Source organism: Oncorhynchus masou, chromosome 18 (assembly GCF_036934945.1).
Source record: "Oncorhynchus masou masou isolate Uvic2021 chromosome 18, UVic_Omas_1.1, whole genome shotgun sequence".
Taxonomy (NCBI): domain Eukaryota; kingdom Metazoa; phylum Chordata; class Actinopteri; order Salmoniformes; family Salmonidae; genus Oncorhynchus; species Oncorhynchus masou.
This window is the reverse complement of record NC_088229.1, coordinates 10058375-10074622: the sequence shown is the minus strand read 5'-3', so window position 1 is coordinate 10074622 and position 16248 is coordinate 10058375. Positions and strand designations below refer to the sequence as shown.

The 16248-nt window shown below is 48.9% G+C and overlaps 1 protein-coding gene across 1 annotated transcript; it reads left to right on the top strand.

The window, feature by feature from the left end:
* The first annotated feature begins 1333 nt into the window (after positions 1 to 1333).
* LOC135505268 (1-phosphatidylinositol 4,5-bisphosphate phosphodiesterase eta-2-like) lies at positions 1334 to 14295 on the top strand. The gene is made up of 4 exons (XM_064924478.1): positions 1334 to 1409; positions 7727 to 8111; positions 10422 to 10718; positions 10862 to 14295. The coding sequence occupies exons 1-4, from the start codon at positions 1356 to 1358 to the stop codon at positions 12268 to 12270; spliced, it is 2145 nt and encodes a 714-aa protein (XP_064780550.1). The 5' UTR covers positions 1334 to 1355; the 3' UTR covers positions 12271 to 14295.
* The last annotated feature ends 1953 nt before the right edge of the window (positions 14296 to 16248 follow it).

Genomic DNA, 16248 nt, shown 5'->3' with positions numbered 1-16248 from the left:
GATGTTAGTATAGGGCAGGGATCATCCTACTAGATCTGTTAGTATAGGGCTGTTTAGTAGATCATCCCTACTTAGTATAGGGCAGGGATCATCCTACTCCATCTGTTAGTATAGGGCAGGGATCATCCTACTCCATCTGTTAGTATAGGGCAGGGATCATCCTACTAGATCTGTTAGTATAGGGCAGGGATCATCCTACTCCATCTGTTAGTATAGGGCAGGGATCATCCTACTCCATCTGTTAGTATAGGGCAGGGATCATCCTACTCCATCTGTTAGTATAGGGTAGGGACCATCCTACTAGATGTTAGTATAGGGCAGGGATCATCCTACTCCATCTGTTAGTATAGGGCAGGGATCATCATACTCCATCTGTTAGTATAGGGCAGGGATCATCCTACTCCATCTGTTAGTATAGGGCAGGGATCATCCTACTAGATGTTAGTATAGGGCAGGGATCATCCTACTAGATGTTAGTATAGGGCAGGGATCATCCTACTAGATGTTAGTATAGGGCAGGGATCATCCTACTAGATGTTAGTATAGGGCAGGGATCATCCTACTAGATGTTAGTATAGGGCAGGGATCATCCTACTAGATGTTAGTATAGGGCAGGGATCATCCTACTAGATGTTAGTATAGGGCAGGGATCATCCTACTAGATGTTAGTATAGGGCAGGGATCATCCTACTAGATTCAGGCGCGACCCGGGTTTTGTTTCTTGAGCGGCTGATCAGGGGACTGGAACATAATTACAAATCATTTGTAGACTGCAAACTCACCGCAAGAAGCCCAAACCGATATCATATTTGACTAAAACATAATAATTTCAAAACTTGCTTACATGCAATATATCTTTCTATTACACAAGGGGATACTTTAGAACAGGTTTCCCAAAGTTTAATCACTTGGAGCTGATTAGCTGGGATCTTTCATGTCCAAATTCGACCACGGGCCGTCAGTAGGGTAACCCTGGTATAGGCTGTGTGTGTAGCAGTTTGTGTACTATGTTTTGTACTGGGAACAGTTCAGTATGTGTGTTAGTTTATACTGTAGTTGTTAGTAGTGTTATGTTGTTAACTGGGAACAGTTCAGTATATGTGTTAGTTTATACTGTAGTTGTTAGTAGTGTTATGTTGTGAACTGGGAACAGTTTATGATTGTTGTGCTATTTGAAAACTTTTGAGGCCTTCTCTGATTTTAGTAGTGCTTCATGGTTGTTTCATTGATCTTCTAACAGAGAGTCCAGAGATATGAAACATTGTTCTGTTTGTTTCCATGTCGCTGGGCTCATTGTCATATTTTATGTGTGTGCTTTTTTAAATTTAGGTTATCGCCACGTGTATTTGGAAGGTATGGAGGCGGCCTCCATCTTTGTTCACGTGTCTGTACATGACATCACTGGTAAGGTAGGTAGTAAGGGAAGTGACCATGGTATTTCACCCACAAGGCCATTTTGTTTTGTATGCCAGCGTTTCTCCTTTTAATTGTACCACTTGTTCATTGTGCGTCTCTCAATAATTTTACATTGGACTTCTAAAAATAAATAAACATTTAAAGAAAAAGTTCTGCTCCAAGTACTTCAACACAATAGTTCAGAGAGAATTGAAGTGAGTTTTCCTCCTCATCAACAGATGGTGGTTATTGAAAGGAAAACAAATCTCCATTTGTTATACAGATGAAGGATTGTTAGTGCCAAAGCTGGAAAATAAATATAATCATTGAAAAATCCATTCAATTAGGAGCTCTCGTTAATTGCCCCGGTTGCAGCTCAATGGAGAATAATTAATCAGAGGTGCCTAATTAAGTAATGAAGTGTCCTTAGCAGCAGCTAACCACGGCCCAGACAGCCCAGCTGTGTCATCTGCGTGTCACAGTTAAGTGGCAGCTGCTGCAGCCGCCACCGTTCTGACAATTAGCACGTTTAAATGGAGACCGATATAGATCACAGTCGCCTCAATAGTGATTATATTTTCTTCAAGACAGATGCTACTCTCCCTATAGACAGGCGGTGATATGAAGTCGCTCTAAATTGATGTACAGTCGACTTTGGATAAATCTAATGTTGTTGGACTGTCGTAACATCTTGCATTGAACCAGAAAAGTTAATTGAATAGGTATTGGAAAACTGTAGGCATATTCTACTACAGTTTGCACTTATCCAAAGTGTTCTTACCGGGAGTCGATCAATGCACTTTGAATCAAATGAAACAATTGACTACTAGAGAACTGAACCCATTTCAATAGTCTGCCTACCTACTAGAGAACTGAAACCATATTCTATAGTCTCTCCACTAGAGAACTGAAACCATATTCTGTAGTCTGTCCAATAAAGATCTGAAACCATATTCTATTGTCTCTCTACTAGAGAACTGAACCAATCTTTCCGTAGTCTATCTGCTAGAGAACTGAATCTATAGTCTCTCCAATAGAGAACTGAAACCATCTTGCAATAGTCTATTTAAACTCAGCAAAAAAGAAATGTTCTCTCACTGTCAACTGCATTTATTTTCAGCAAATGTGTAAATATTTGTATGAAAATAAGATTCAACAACAGACATAAACTGAACAAGTTCCACAGACATGTGACTAACAGACATGGAACAAAAGGGAGGAGGGGGTCAAACGTAGCAGTCAGTACCTGGTGTGGCCACCAGCTGCATTAATCACTGCAGTGCATCTCCTCCTCATGGACTGCACCAGATTTGCCAGTTCTTGCTGTGAGATGTTACCCCAGTCTTCCACCAAAGCACCTGCAAGTTCCCGGACATTTCTGGGGGGAATGGCCCTAGCCCTCACCCTCCGATCCAACAGGTCCCAGATGTGCTCTATGGGATTGAGATCCGGGCTCTTCGCTGGCCATGGCAGAACACTGACATTCCTGTCTTGCAGGAAATCACGCACAGAACGAGCAGTATGGCTGGTGGCATTGTCATGCTGGAGGGTCATGTCAGGATGAGCCTGCAGGAAGGGTACCACATGAGGGAGGAGGATGTCTTCCCTGTAACGCACAGCATTTAGATTGCCTGCAATGACAACAAGCTCAGTCCGATGATGCTGTGACACCCCAGCAAAGACCATGACAGACCCTCCACCTCCAAACCCCTGGTGAGACAAAACCGCAACTCGTCTGTAAAGAGCACTTTTTGCCAGTCCTCTCTGGTCCAGCGACGGTGGGTTTGTGCCCATAGGCGACGTTGTTGCCGGTGATGTCTGGTGAGGACTTGCCTTACAACAGGCCTACAAGCCCTCAGTCCAGCCTCTCTCAGCCTATTGTGGACAGTCTGAGCACTGATGGAGGGATTGTGCATTCCTGGTGTAACTCGGGCAGTTGTTGTTGCCATCTTGTACCTGTCCCGCAGGTGTGATGTTCAGATGTACCGATCCTGTGCAGGTGATGTTACACGTGGTCTGCCACTGCGAGGATGATCAGCTGTCCGTCCTGTCTCCCTGTAGCGCTGTCTTAGGCGTCTCACAGTACGGACATTGCAAATTTTTGCCCTGGCCACATCTGCAGTCCTCATGCCTCCTTGCAGCATGCCTAAGGCAAGTTCACGCAGATGAGCAGAGACCCTGGGCATCTTGCTTTTGGTGTTTTTCAGAGTTAGTAGAAAGGCCTCTTGTGTCCTAAGTTTTCATAACTGACTTTAATTGCCTACTGTCACTAAGCTGTTAGTGTCTTAACAACCATTCCACAGGTGCATGTTCATTAATTGTTTATGGTTCATTGAACAAGCATGGGAAACAGTGTTTTTAAACCCTTTACAATGAAGATCTGTGAAGTTATTTGAATTTTTAAGAATTATCTTTGAAGGACAGGGTTGTTGTTTTTTTGTTGAGTTTACTAGAGAACTTAAACCATCTTCGATAGTCTGACTATCTACTCGAGAACTTGTCATTCTTCTTTTAATTCTATACTGCATTCTCTTGTCTCTGTCATCAACACATACTGTAATGACCACACTGTTGTTCATTTCTCTTCCTGTTTCCAGATCTCTGTCTGCTCTGACTGTTTGTGCATCTATTTGCTGTACTCTCCCTCACGTCCCGCTCTCTCGTCTCTCTCCCTTCTCTCTCTAATTCTCTCATTCTGCCTTCTCTCTCTCTCGTCTCACTCTCCCTTCTCTCTCTAATTCTCTCGCCCTCCCTCTTGCTCTCTCTTCTCTCGCTCTCTCTTCCCTCTCTCGCTCTCTCCCTTCCCTCTCTCGCTCTCTTCCCTCTCTCGCTCTCTCTTCCCGCTCTCTTCCCTCTCTCGCCCTCTCTTCCCTCTCTCGCCCTCTCTTCCCTCTCTCGCTCTCTCTTCCCTCTCTCGCTCCTCTCTCGCTCTCTCTTCCCTCTCTCGATCTCTCTCGCCCTTCTCTCCTTTCTGTGATTTCAGTTGAACCCTCTTTGTCCAAACGCTGCTTTTAGAGGCTGAAAATTGTTAGGAGTCCTGAAGGCGCCACTCTGAACCCAGGTGTAGTGAAATCCAGTCAGCACCCTGCATGTGCCACATGCCCCTTCCCTGCCACCCCAGTGATTTTGCCCATCTGCACCCGCAAGGCAATAACGTCCGCCCGTTAGAGCTAACTCATGCCGAACATGAGTTGCGAACATGATTGTGACAGCTTGACTCGTCAGTATCCTCCATCGACCCAAAGTAGATCCAATGTCACTAACATGCCCGGAGGGAGGGAGAGGTGGGGGAGAGAGAGGGACACAATACCAGGGCTAGGGCTATTTTATCCATACTCAGGAGATTCCCAGCATGGAGCACTGCAGGGTTATACAGAATTAAGAGAAAAATACATGTGTGAACTCTGTCAGACTTGCCCAGATCTTGCAGGAGGGCGCGGGGGGAGGGGGGTACGAAACTGGGTGTTTGTGCTATTAGTCGGTTGGCATCACATGTACTGTAATGCCTTGGGCACTCAGTCTTGGTGTAATTCCACTTGGATCTACTTGATGACATGGGTTGCTGCACATCATGTGCTGAGAGGCAAAGCATTTTGAAATGAACAGACACACACACACACACACACACACACCAGTCATCATGGTGGTCTCAGTGCAAAGAGTGTCACAGCAGGTAACCCAGTGTTCATTCGATTGGTGAATGTCAAATTATGATCTCCATCTCTCCATCCCACCTCCAACCCTGTACCTCCCCTCACATTGTACATGGTGACCTCCCCTCACATTGTACATGGTGATCTCCCCTCACATTGTACATGGTGATCTCCCCTCACTCTGTACATGGTGACCTCCCCTCACATTGTACATGGTGACCTCCCCTCACATTGTACATGGTGATCTCCCCTCACATTGTACATGGTGATCTCCCCTCACATTGTACATGGTGACCTCCCCCCACTCTGTACACGGTGACCCTCCCCCACATTGTACATGTGACCCCCTCCCCCCTCCCCTCACATTGTACACTGTGACCCCCCACATCCCCCCCCACATTGTACACTTGTACTGTACATGTACACGGTGACCTCCCCCACATTGTACTGTACATGGTGACCTCCCCCACTCTGTACATGGTGACCTCCCCTCACTCTCTACATCCCACCTCCAACCCTGTACATGATCTCCCCTCACTCTGTACATGATGGCTTCCCCTCACATTGTACATGGTGACCTCCCCTCACCCTGTGCATGGTGACCTCCCTCACTCTGTGCATGGTGACCTCCCCTCACTCTGTGCATGGTGACCTCCCCTCACTCTGTGCATGGTGACCTCCCCTCACTCTGTGCATGGTGACCTCCCCTCACTCTGTGCATGGTGACCTCCCCTCACTCTGTGCATGGAGACCTCCCCTCACTCTGTGCATGGAGACCTCCCCTCACTCTGTGCATGGAGACCTCCCCTCACTCTGTGCATGGAGACCTCCCCTCACTCTGTGCATGGTGACCTCCCCTCACTCTGTGCATGGTGACCTCCCCTCACTCTGTGCATGGTGACCTCCCCTCACTCTGTGCATGGTGACCTCCCTCACTCTGTGCATGGGTGACCTCCCCTCACTCTGTACATGGTGACCTCCCCTCACTCTGTACATGGTGACCTCCCCTCACTCTGTGCATGGTGATCTCCCCTCACATTGTACATGGTGACCTCCCCTCACATTGTACATGGTGACCTCCCCTCACTCTGTACATGGTGACCTCTCCTCACTCTGTACAGGGTGACCCCCCCCACATTGTACAGGGTGACCCCCCCCCCCTCACATTGTACATGGTGACCTCCCCTCACCCTGTACATGGAGACCTCCCCTCACTCTGTACATGGTGACCTCCCCTCACTCTGTACATGGTGACCTCCCCTCACTCTGTACATGGTGACCTCCCCTCACATTGTACATGGTGACCTCCCCTCACTCTGTACATGGTGACCTCCCCTCACAGGGTGACTGTACATGGTGACCTCCCCTCACTCTGTACATGGTGACCTCCCCTCACTCTGTACATGGTGACCTCCCCTCCAGGGTGACCTCACACGGTGACTGTACACGGTGACCTCCCCTCACTCTGTACATGGTGACCTCCCCTCACTCTGTACATGGTGACCTCCCCTCACTCTGTACATGGTGACCTCCCCTCACTCTGTACATGGTGACCTCCCCTCACTCTGTACACGGTGACCTCCCCTCACTCTGTACACGGTGACCCCCCCTCACTCTGTCACTCTGTACATGGTGACCCCCTGTACACAGTCACTCTGTACACGGTGACCCCCCACTCTGTACACGGTGACCCTCCCCCTCTGTACATGGTGACCCCCCCTCCCCTCACTCTGTACACTGACTGTACACGGTGACCCCCCTCACTCTGTACACGGTGACCCCCCTCACTCTGTACACGGTGACCCCCACTCTCACTCTGTACACGGTGACCCCCCTCTCACTCTGTACATGGTGACCTACCCCCTCTCTGCACTCTGTACACGGTGACATCCCCCCCCTCTGTACATCACTCTGCACATGGTGACACATGGTGACCCTCCCCTCTCACTCTGCACATGACCCCCCCTCTCACTCTGCACATGGTGACCCTCCCCTCTCACTCTGCACATGGTGACCCTCCCCATCTCACTCTGCACATGGTGACCCCCCTCTCACTCTGTACACTCTGGTGACCCCCCCTCTCACTCTGTACATGGTGACCCTCCCCCTCTCACTCTGTACATGGTGACCCCCCCCTCTCTGTACATGGTGATCCTTCCCCTCTCACTCTGTACACGGTGACCCCTCTGTACATGGTGACCCCCCCTCACTCTCATGGTGACCCTCCCCCTGTCTGTACATCCCCCCTCTCACTCTGTACATGGTGACCCCCCTCTCCATGGTGACCCCCTGCACATGGTGACCCCCCCTCTCACTCTGTACATGGTGACCCTCCCCTCTCTGTACATGGTGACCCTCCCCCTCTCACTCTGTACACATGGTGATCCTTCCCCTCTCACTCTGTACACGGTGACCCTCCCCCTGTCTGTACATGGTGACCCCCCTCTGACCCCCCTCTGTACATGGTGACCCCCCTCTCTCTGTACATGGTGACCCCCCTCTCACTCTGTACATGGTGACCCACCCCCCCTCTCACTCTGTACATGGTGACCCCCCTCCCCCCCCCTCTCTCTGTGTCTGTACATGGTGACCCCCCCCACTGTCAGTACTGTATGTCCAGGTAAATGCTTATTGTGAACCAGTTCATGATGTTGGTTTGTCTCGTCTCTTGTTCTCAGGGCAAGGTGTCCAGCGGCATCAAAGGGCTGTTTCACAGAAATCCAAAGCAGGCTTCTCTCGACAGCCATGCTGCTGCACAGCTTAGCCATAAGCACACGTTCGGCGCCCACCTGCTGCGCCGCACGGCCAGCGCGCCCACCAAGGTCCTGCCCAAGGTCAAGGAGGGTCTCCCCGAGATTGCCACCGACACCAAAGATTACCGCTCAGAAGGCACCAGCGAGGACCGGGAGTTAGAGGACAGACACCTCATTGCTTCCTCCCAGCCCCCGCTGCTCCACCAGGGCACCTGGGACACCACGGCCACCGTTGCCCCCGCCGCATCACGCCAAGGCACCAACAGGCACCATGGCACCAACGAGGCTTTCCACCCCGACGAGGGCAAAGGTAAGGGCTCACCTCGCTTCCTCCGATATTCCTTGAGCGAGCCCCTAAAGCAGGTCAATCGGCTGCGCTGCCACGACTCCCTGGATGAGACACATGGAGTGTTTGCCCACGTGGCCCTCAACAGCAGTGGCAGGATGGGGGTGTCCTCCAACTGCATGATCTGTGTTATTAGCTCTAAGGAAAGCCCAGAGGAGAGGGAGTTCAAGGATGAGGAGAAATGGGGAGAGAGGACCAAGGCGCGGACAGAGAGGCCTGAGAGAGCCTTCCCTGTCCCACTCCCTTCAGGCAGGTTCAACCCGAGCCAAAGCCCAAACTACAGGCCCTGGCTACAGCCCAGCCTGATGAGTCCCTGGCCCAGTCCAAGCCCAGAGCTGAGGCCCTGCCCCTGTTCCTGCCCCAGGCGTTCTTCCGACCTGTCCCCTTTCCCAGGTCCCGAGCCAGAGCCCATCAAACTCTGGACACCTGTCCCACTGAGGCTCCCCCTGACCCCACTGAGGCTCCCCCTGAACCCACTGAGGCTCCCCCTGACCCCACTGAGGCTCCCCCTGACCCCACTGAGGCTCCCCCTGACCCCACTGAGGCTCCCCCTGACCCCACTGAGGCTCCCCCTGACCCCACTGAGGCTTCCCCTGACCCCACCGAGGCTCCCCCTGACCCCACCGAGGCTCCCCCTGACCCCACCGAGGCTCCCCCTGACCCCACCGAGGCTCCCCCTGACCCCGCCGAGAGGAACGCCTGCCCTTGCATCATGCCCCACCGGCGCTTCCCCTAACACCAGCTGTCCTCTCACCCCTACTCACCCAGACTTAGTATCTCCCACTCAGTGCATTACATCAAAGGAAATCACAAGTTGGATCATTTTTTTTTTGGGGGGTGGGGGGGGGTTTCTTCCTTGGGGATTTATGGCGATGTTACAATGAAGGATGTTCACCATACATTTAGCACAATGTATTTCTATTCTATTACTCGTCAGAGAATATTTCTCAACTTTTCTCTTTAAACTCAGCTCCAGCTGCTTCCCTTTCACTTTAACACAGAGGCTCTCTTGTGTTACGGTCTGTAATTAGTTTGTGGTAAGTTGGACTGTCTTTTCACAGCACAGTATACTTCAGTATATCTGTTGTAGACAAGGTTTTCAAATAGTTTAGAAAGGTGATATTGTGAAGTTGATTGTTTTGCCCTGACTCTACGCACTCTTTCTTCAGCCCTCTCCTCTGCACTGTTCCCTCTCCTTCATCCAGTTGTGCTAACCTCCTTTGTTCTGTCCCTCTCTCTGCACGCTCTCTCTGTTCCTAGTGCAGAATTGAGGGGATGACAAAAGCCAGGTAATGAGAACCCTTGAATGTCTGCACCCTCACCCAGTGTTTTCTGCTCATTCCCTTCACCCAGACTGTCCTCATAACCCTCCTTCACTCCCTTCACCCAGTCTCTGTAAGCACCGTGTACGCAGACCGGATCGGGGACTATGGTACCTGAACTCCTCTAGTAATAAACACTTGTTTTTGATTTCCGTTGCAAAACGTGTTTGCTACGTTACGCACTAATTAATATGACCCAAGTAGTCAGAGTCACAGATGGGGTTTTTACAACACACTTTGTCGTCAACACACTTTGCACTGTGTTAGGGCAAGCATGTCAAGGTTGAGCTATGGACACAGATTTCACCAGAATGATTTGGGAGTATTTGACTGTGTTTTGGGGCACATGGAGTCTCACTTGTGTGAATCATCATTCCACTCATAACTACACTGCTGGTAATTCCCATTCCATTGTTGTCGTACTGTTATGTTTTCAGCTCAGAACCATCCTGATCATCAGTGTATGAACGCAATTCATCACAATGAATATTGGTGATTTAGGCATCTATCCATCAAGGTCCCATTTTAGTGCTCTATTTTAGTCTTTATAGTTTAAACGTTACAGATTCCCTGGTTTGTAGAAATGTAAAGGTGATTTCAGATTGAGATGACATAAGCAGCGTTTTACCGTGAATACGGTCTCCGCTAAAGCGGGAACATGTCAATCATGCTGTAAAGCTGAACTTCCGGGATGCTGATTGAACCCAGAAGCATATGTTGAATTGCAGTTATGTTTCGTGTGAAACATTCTATTTGTGTATATGCTGTGTGTATCATAAGATCCACATGATGATACTATACATACCTGTCCAACCTGGCCAGGAAGAGCCTCACCTGTCTGAGCAACGGAACCTCCCTGGCTGATATTGCAGTAACCATTTTTTTTGACTGTTGATAATGAATGTAGTCCTGTGCTTACAGATCTGGTGCTCCTCTTCTCTCTCCCCCTCAGACCCTTCCACAGTGCAGAGACCAGCTCCCCCTATTCGACTGCTCGCACCAATCGCTGATGAACTGGGGGACCGCCATCTCACTCACTCCTCTTCCACTCCAGCAGACCACTCATCCACACGTCACTCCCCACCTCCACCGCTCCCTATATCCACAGCAATCACCATCTTCAGCTCATCCCCGGCTTCTAAGAGTGAGGCGGACAGTCCCGTTAACGGTAGGGGGGAGGAGGCTCCCGTTAACGGTAGGGGGGAGGAGGCTCCTGTTAACGGTAGGGGGGAGGAGGCTCCCGTTAACGGTAGGGGGGAGGAGGCTCCCGTTAACGGTAGGGGGGAGGAGGCTCCCGTTAACGGTAGGGGGGAGGAGGCTCCCGTTAACGGTAGGGGGGACAACAAGAGACCACCTGCCCTTCACAGGACTACCTCGGCCCCTGTGACACATGACCCCAAAGACCTGAAACCCTCACAGTACAGCGGAGACCCCGGGTCGATGATGGCACCTCGTCACCAGTGGGGCACTCTCCATGCCGAGTGGAAGCACCGTATACTCAGTCAGGCCACACAAAGGACGATGCTGAACTCAAGACTGAGCTAAGTGCAAAGTCCCCTGTTCCTCTCGCCGACCCCTCTGTAGACGCCAGCCCTCTGAAAGTCCAGGCCCTGAGAGCTCTGTTTGGCAGCAGCCCATTGAACACGCCTGTCAGAAGGACCAAAATCGAGGGCCACGTGCAGGCGGTGGCTGGGGGGCAGCAGCAGTCATCAGCCATGCCAGAGGTGTGCACCGACGCCACCCTGAACGACCAGCTGTGGAGCAAGCTGGAGCCCAAGCCAGGCAGCCACAGAGACAGCGTGTCCTCATCCTCCAGCATATCGTCCAACGACACCGTCATTGACCTGTCCCTGCCCAATCTGGCCAGGAAGAGCCTCACCTGTCAGAGCAACGGAACCTCCCCGGGTGACATCTTTCCAGATCCACCCTCCTGGGTCAACCGGCCACGCTCTGCCATAGCCTCCTTCGAGGCACTGCAGGTCAGCAAGAGCAAGTCCAACCCCAACCTCCTGCAGGGCCACCTGGGGGAACCAGAAGACGAACTGCAACCCAGGCCCCTCGGCACCCCCAGGGAATCTCCAGTGGACTCACCCAGCAGAATAACCCAGAGGAGGCACACCTGGAGCCGCCTCTACATGGAAGGGCTGAAGCATTCCTCCCCCCCAGCCAAGAAGCCCTCTGCTGCCGCAACCAGCCCCCGGGATACCGTGGCCTCTATGTCTAAGAGCCTGGGGGACTTGACCTCGGATGACATTGCCTGCAACTTTGACAGCAAGTACCGCAGCATCACCCGCAGCTTCATCATTAGGCCTTCCCGGAACGACCTGTGGCAGGGTTACCCTAACCATAATCCCCAGAGGCCCCGGCTGCCCAGCGACCTAACTGAGCAGCTGAGGAGGCTGACGGACGTGGAGCCCCTGACAGCTCGCGACTTTGTCCCCCAGGTGCGCCAGGGGCCCCTGGAGGAGCCTCAGGAGGTGCCCCCGCTACGGAGGACGTCGTCCCGGAGCCAGAGCAGGGTGCGCTACATCGCCAACAGGGCCAAGCAGGCCCAAGAGAGGCAGAGGCTGCAGTGTCTCAGCCAGTCCCACCCTGCTACTGGTGCTGCTAATGCTAGCATTAGCGGTGGCGGTAACCCCATGGAGGAGCGGGGGAACCCGGAGGGGGCGTGCTGCGTAGCCCGGAGCCCCTGCGCTAGCCTGGACCTGCTGAGCCAGCTCAGCACCCCAGGGCCCACCAACAGACAGTCCCAGACCTCCCTGAACTCTGACAATGAGGTATTTTTCATGCTCAAGCTCTGAGAATCATACTCCTTTTGGAACTGAGCGTGAGAGAGACATAGAAGCATAACTCATTTAAAATTCCATCCAGCTTTCCAGGAAGGTAAATTGTCATTTTTATTAAAGGAATGACATTCTGTATATCTTGATAGGATGTGTTTTTAAATGTATTTAATCAAGCAGAATCATGCTACTTCCAGACAGTCACAAGCAGTTTTACTCTGGTCAATGTGTTCAGTAACTCACATCAACTATGAACACCTATACACAGCAAATGCCTAGCTAGTCACAATGGATGGACTAGTCATTTTTACCACAATGGTCACAACAAACACCAAATAATTGCTCAGAAATAATAGAAACAGCAATGATTTGTCTATGAAAACATCCTTTACCAATGCACTCATTTGTTTGCACCAAATGAGGAACGGTGGAATGTGATTGGATAAGCAATGCCTGCCTGACTGTCTAGGTTCACAGTGACGGCCCATGTTTGTATGTGCCTGACTGTCTCGGTACACAGTGACTTCCATGTTTGTATATACCTGACTGTCTAGGTACACAGTGACTTCCATGTTTGTATATGCCTGACTGTCTAGGTACACAGTGACTTCCATGTTTGTATATGCCTGACTGTCTAGGTACACAGTGACTTCCATGTTTGTATATACCTGACTGTCTAGGTACACAGTGACTTCCATGTTTGTATATGCCTGACTGTCTAGGTACACAGTGACTTCCATGTTTGTATATACCTGACTGTCTAGGTACACAGTGACTTCCATGTTTGTATATACCTGACTGTCTAGGTTCAACGACTTTTATGTTTCGAGTATTCATTGTGAGTTGAGCTGATCCTAAAGTAGCAATAGACGACCATTAGTGGAGTTTTACTATTCTAAAACCCTTTTTAAACTTCAAATTTTAACGATATGTATATACTGTACTTTTAAAATGTGTAGAGATGTTTTTTAAAAATATTTATTGAGCCAGTAGTTCTGAAAGTAGCGCTCATGAGACAAAACTGGTCCTCGATAATTACGTACTACGACACGTGCAGGTGTGTGCAGCACATCTTAGCTTTCTCTTTTGCTCTGCTTTGTGTGTATCTTGCTAGCTGTCACTCAAACGGCGAGGGGCTGAAGCTCATTGGCTTGAACTTGAATTGCTCGGGGGCTGACCCATGTGGGGGAAAATGTAGGGAAAATGGCACCTCACCTTCCAGCTTTCAAACTAGAGATTCCGTGGCTAATTTGAGGTTAGACAGTAATTATTGTCATAGGTTATGCATGTATGATTTACATGTTGACACATCCAGCCCAAAGCGGGAGGTTTATAAAATACTTACTAGTCTCCAAAGTTCTTGAGCATGTCTTTTAAGATTGAATAAAAAACTTTGTTAACTCATTATATAGCACCAGTAGCCCAGCCATGTGCTAGAAATATTTGTAAACAACTTAAACAAGTGTAATATATTGCAGATTATGGATTTTAAAAAAAGAGGGCCGGTTGGGTTGTTTAGTCAATGTGGAGTCTTTACTGAAAAGGATGCGTAAATGGGAACAATAATTATTATTTTTCCCAAAAAGTCTTAAATCACACTTCACTGTACTCACAAAATGTAAAAAGTTGGATTTGAGTGAGCAGCCAGTGATTTGGGAAACTGTACCATACAAGTTATTCTACTTCAAGACTCTACTCATGCTACCTGTTTTTTATTTGACTGCATGTTTTTTTTAAACACTTATGTACATCGCTCTTATTTTATTATACAAAAAAAAGTGTTTTAAATGGGGAACTGATTTGTCGACCACTTCTTGTCTTTGCTCAGTGTTCAGGCTGTTGAATGATGATTGGTTCCACTGTCTTTGTAGATACTCAACCAGATAGCATTGACCCCGTTTCCAAGCATGTTTATTTGTTCTGTACAGTTTGCACTGCCATGCCAGTTCTCCGCAAAACTTTTGGAACAATATTGAAGTAAAAACCAGATGTAATTATGAACTGAATAAATCTCTCTTTCACAAGCTTATTTTGTTAATTCAACGTGGCTCAGTGTTTTGTCTTGTCTCAGTCTTTGGGCCGGAGATGTATATTCCAACAAAATGGGAAGCCTGTTGAACTTATCCCTACAGAAGTTGCCATGGTTGTGCCATGAAGAGCGTTGGGCCAAATCAAATCAAATTGTATTTGTCACATGTGCCGAATACAGCAGGTGTAGACCTTACAGTGAATTGCTTACTCACAACACAAGCCCTTAAAACCTCTCTGGTGTCCCACCTGGCCAAAAACCAGAGAAAATGCAGAGCGCCAAATTCAAATAAATTACTATAAAAATCTAACTTTCATGAAATCACACATGTAAGATACCAAATTAAAGCTACACGTGTTGTGAATCCAGCCAACATGTCAGATTTCAAAAAGGCTTTTTGGCGAAAGCAAACGATGCTATTATCTGAGGATAGCACCTCTGTAAACAAAGAGAGAGAAGCGTATTTCAACCCTGCAGGCGTGACACAAAACGCAGAAATAAAAATATAAATCATGCCTTATCTTTGACGAGCTTCTTCTGTTGGCACTCCAATATGTCCCATAAACATCACAAATGGTCCTTTTGGTTCGATTAATTCCATCGATATATATCCAACATTACCATTTATTTGGCGCGTTTGATCCAGAAAAACACTGGTTCCAACTTGCCCAACGTGACTACAAAATATCTCAAAAGTTACCTGTAAACTTTGACAAAACATTTCAAACAACTTTTGTAATACAACTTTAGGTATTTTTTAAAGTAAATAATAGATAAAATTGAAGACTGGATGATCTGTGTTCAATACAGGGAGAAAACAACCTGACGCTACCTTTCTGGTCACGCGCCTCTATCTAACAGTACACTTCAAGTGACCCTCGTTTTGAACAGGGCTACTTCATTACACAAAGGAAAAACCTCAACCAATTTCTGAAGACTAGTGACATCCAGTGGAAGCGGTAGTAACTGCAGGAAGGTCCCTCAGAAATCTGGATTCCCAATGAAACCCAATGAAAAGAGAGTGACCTAAAATGGTTTTCTGAATGGTTTTTCCTCAGGGTTTCGCCTGCTAAATAAGTTCTGTTATACTCACAGACATGATTGAAACAGTCTTAGAAACTTCAGAGTGTTTTCTATTCAAATCTACTAATAATATGCATATCTTGTCTTCTGGGGATGAGTAGCAGGCAGTTTAATTTGGGCATGCATTTCATCCGGACGTGAAAATACTGCCCCCTGTCACCAAGACGTTTTAACCAACAATGCTTTAATAATTAGAAGAAAAATAAAGTAACAAATGATTAAAGAGCAACAGTAAATAACCGGTGTTGTTGATGGATCGAATCCCTGAGCTGACAATGTCAAAATCTGTCGTTCTGCCCCTGAGCAAGGCAGTTTAACCCACTGTTCCCCGGGCTCCGAAGACGTGGATGCCGATTATGGCAGCCCCACCCGGTTAAATGCGGAAGATGCATTTCAGTTGAATACACTGTTGGACAACTGACTAGGTATCCCCCTTTCCCCATGTAAAAGTGTTGGCAAGGTCGCTTCGCTAGCTGCCGTAATGATGGACTGACTGCCTGCCTGGACTGTGTTGACCAAACACCACTTCTCCCAACCTCATAATGAACTGCCTGCCTGGACAGTGTTGATCAACCATATCCTCTCCCAACCTCATAATGAACTGCCTGCCTGGACAGTGTTGATCAACCATCACCTCTCCCAACCTCATAATGAACTGCCTGCCTGGACAGTGTTGACCAACCATCACCTCTCCCAACCTCATTATGAACTGCCTGCCTGGACTGTGTTGACCAACCATCACCTCTCCCAACCTCATTATGAACTGCCTGCCTGGACTGTGTTGACCAACCATCACCTCTCCCAACCTCATTATGAACTGCCTGCCTGGACTGTGTTGACCAACCATCACCTCTCCCAACCTCATTATGAACTGCCTGCCTGGA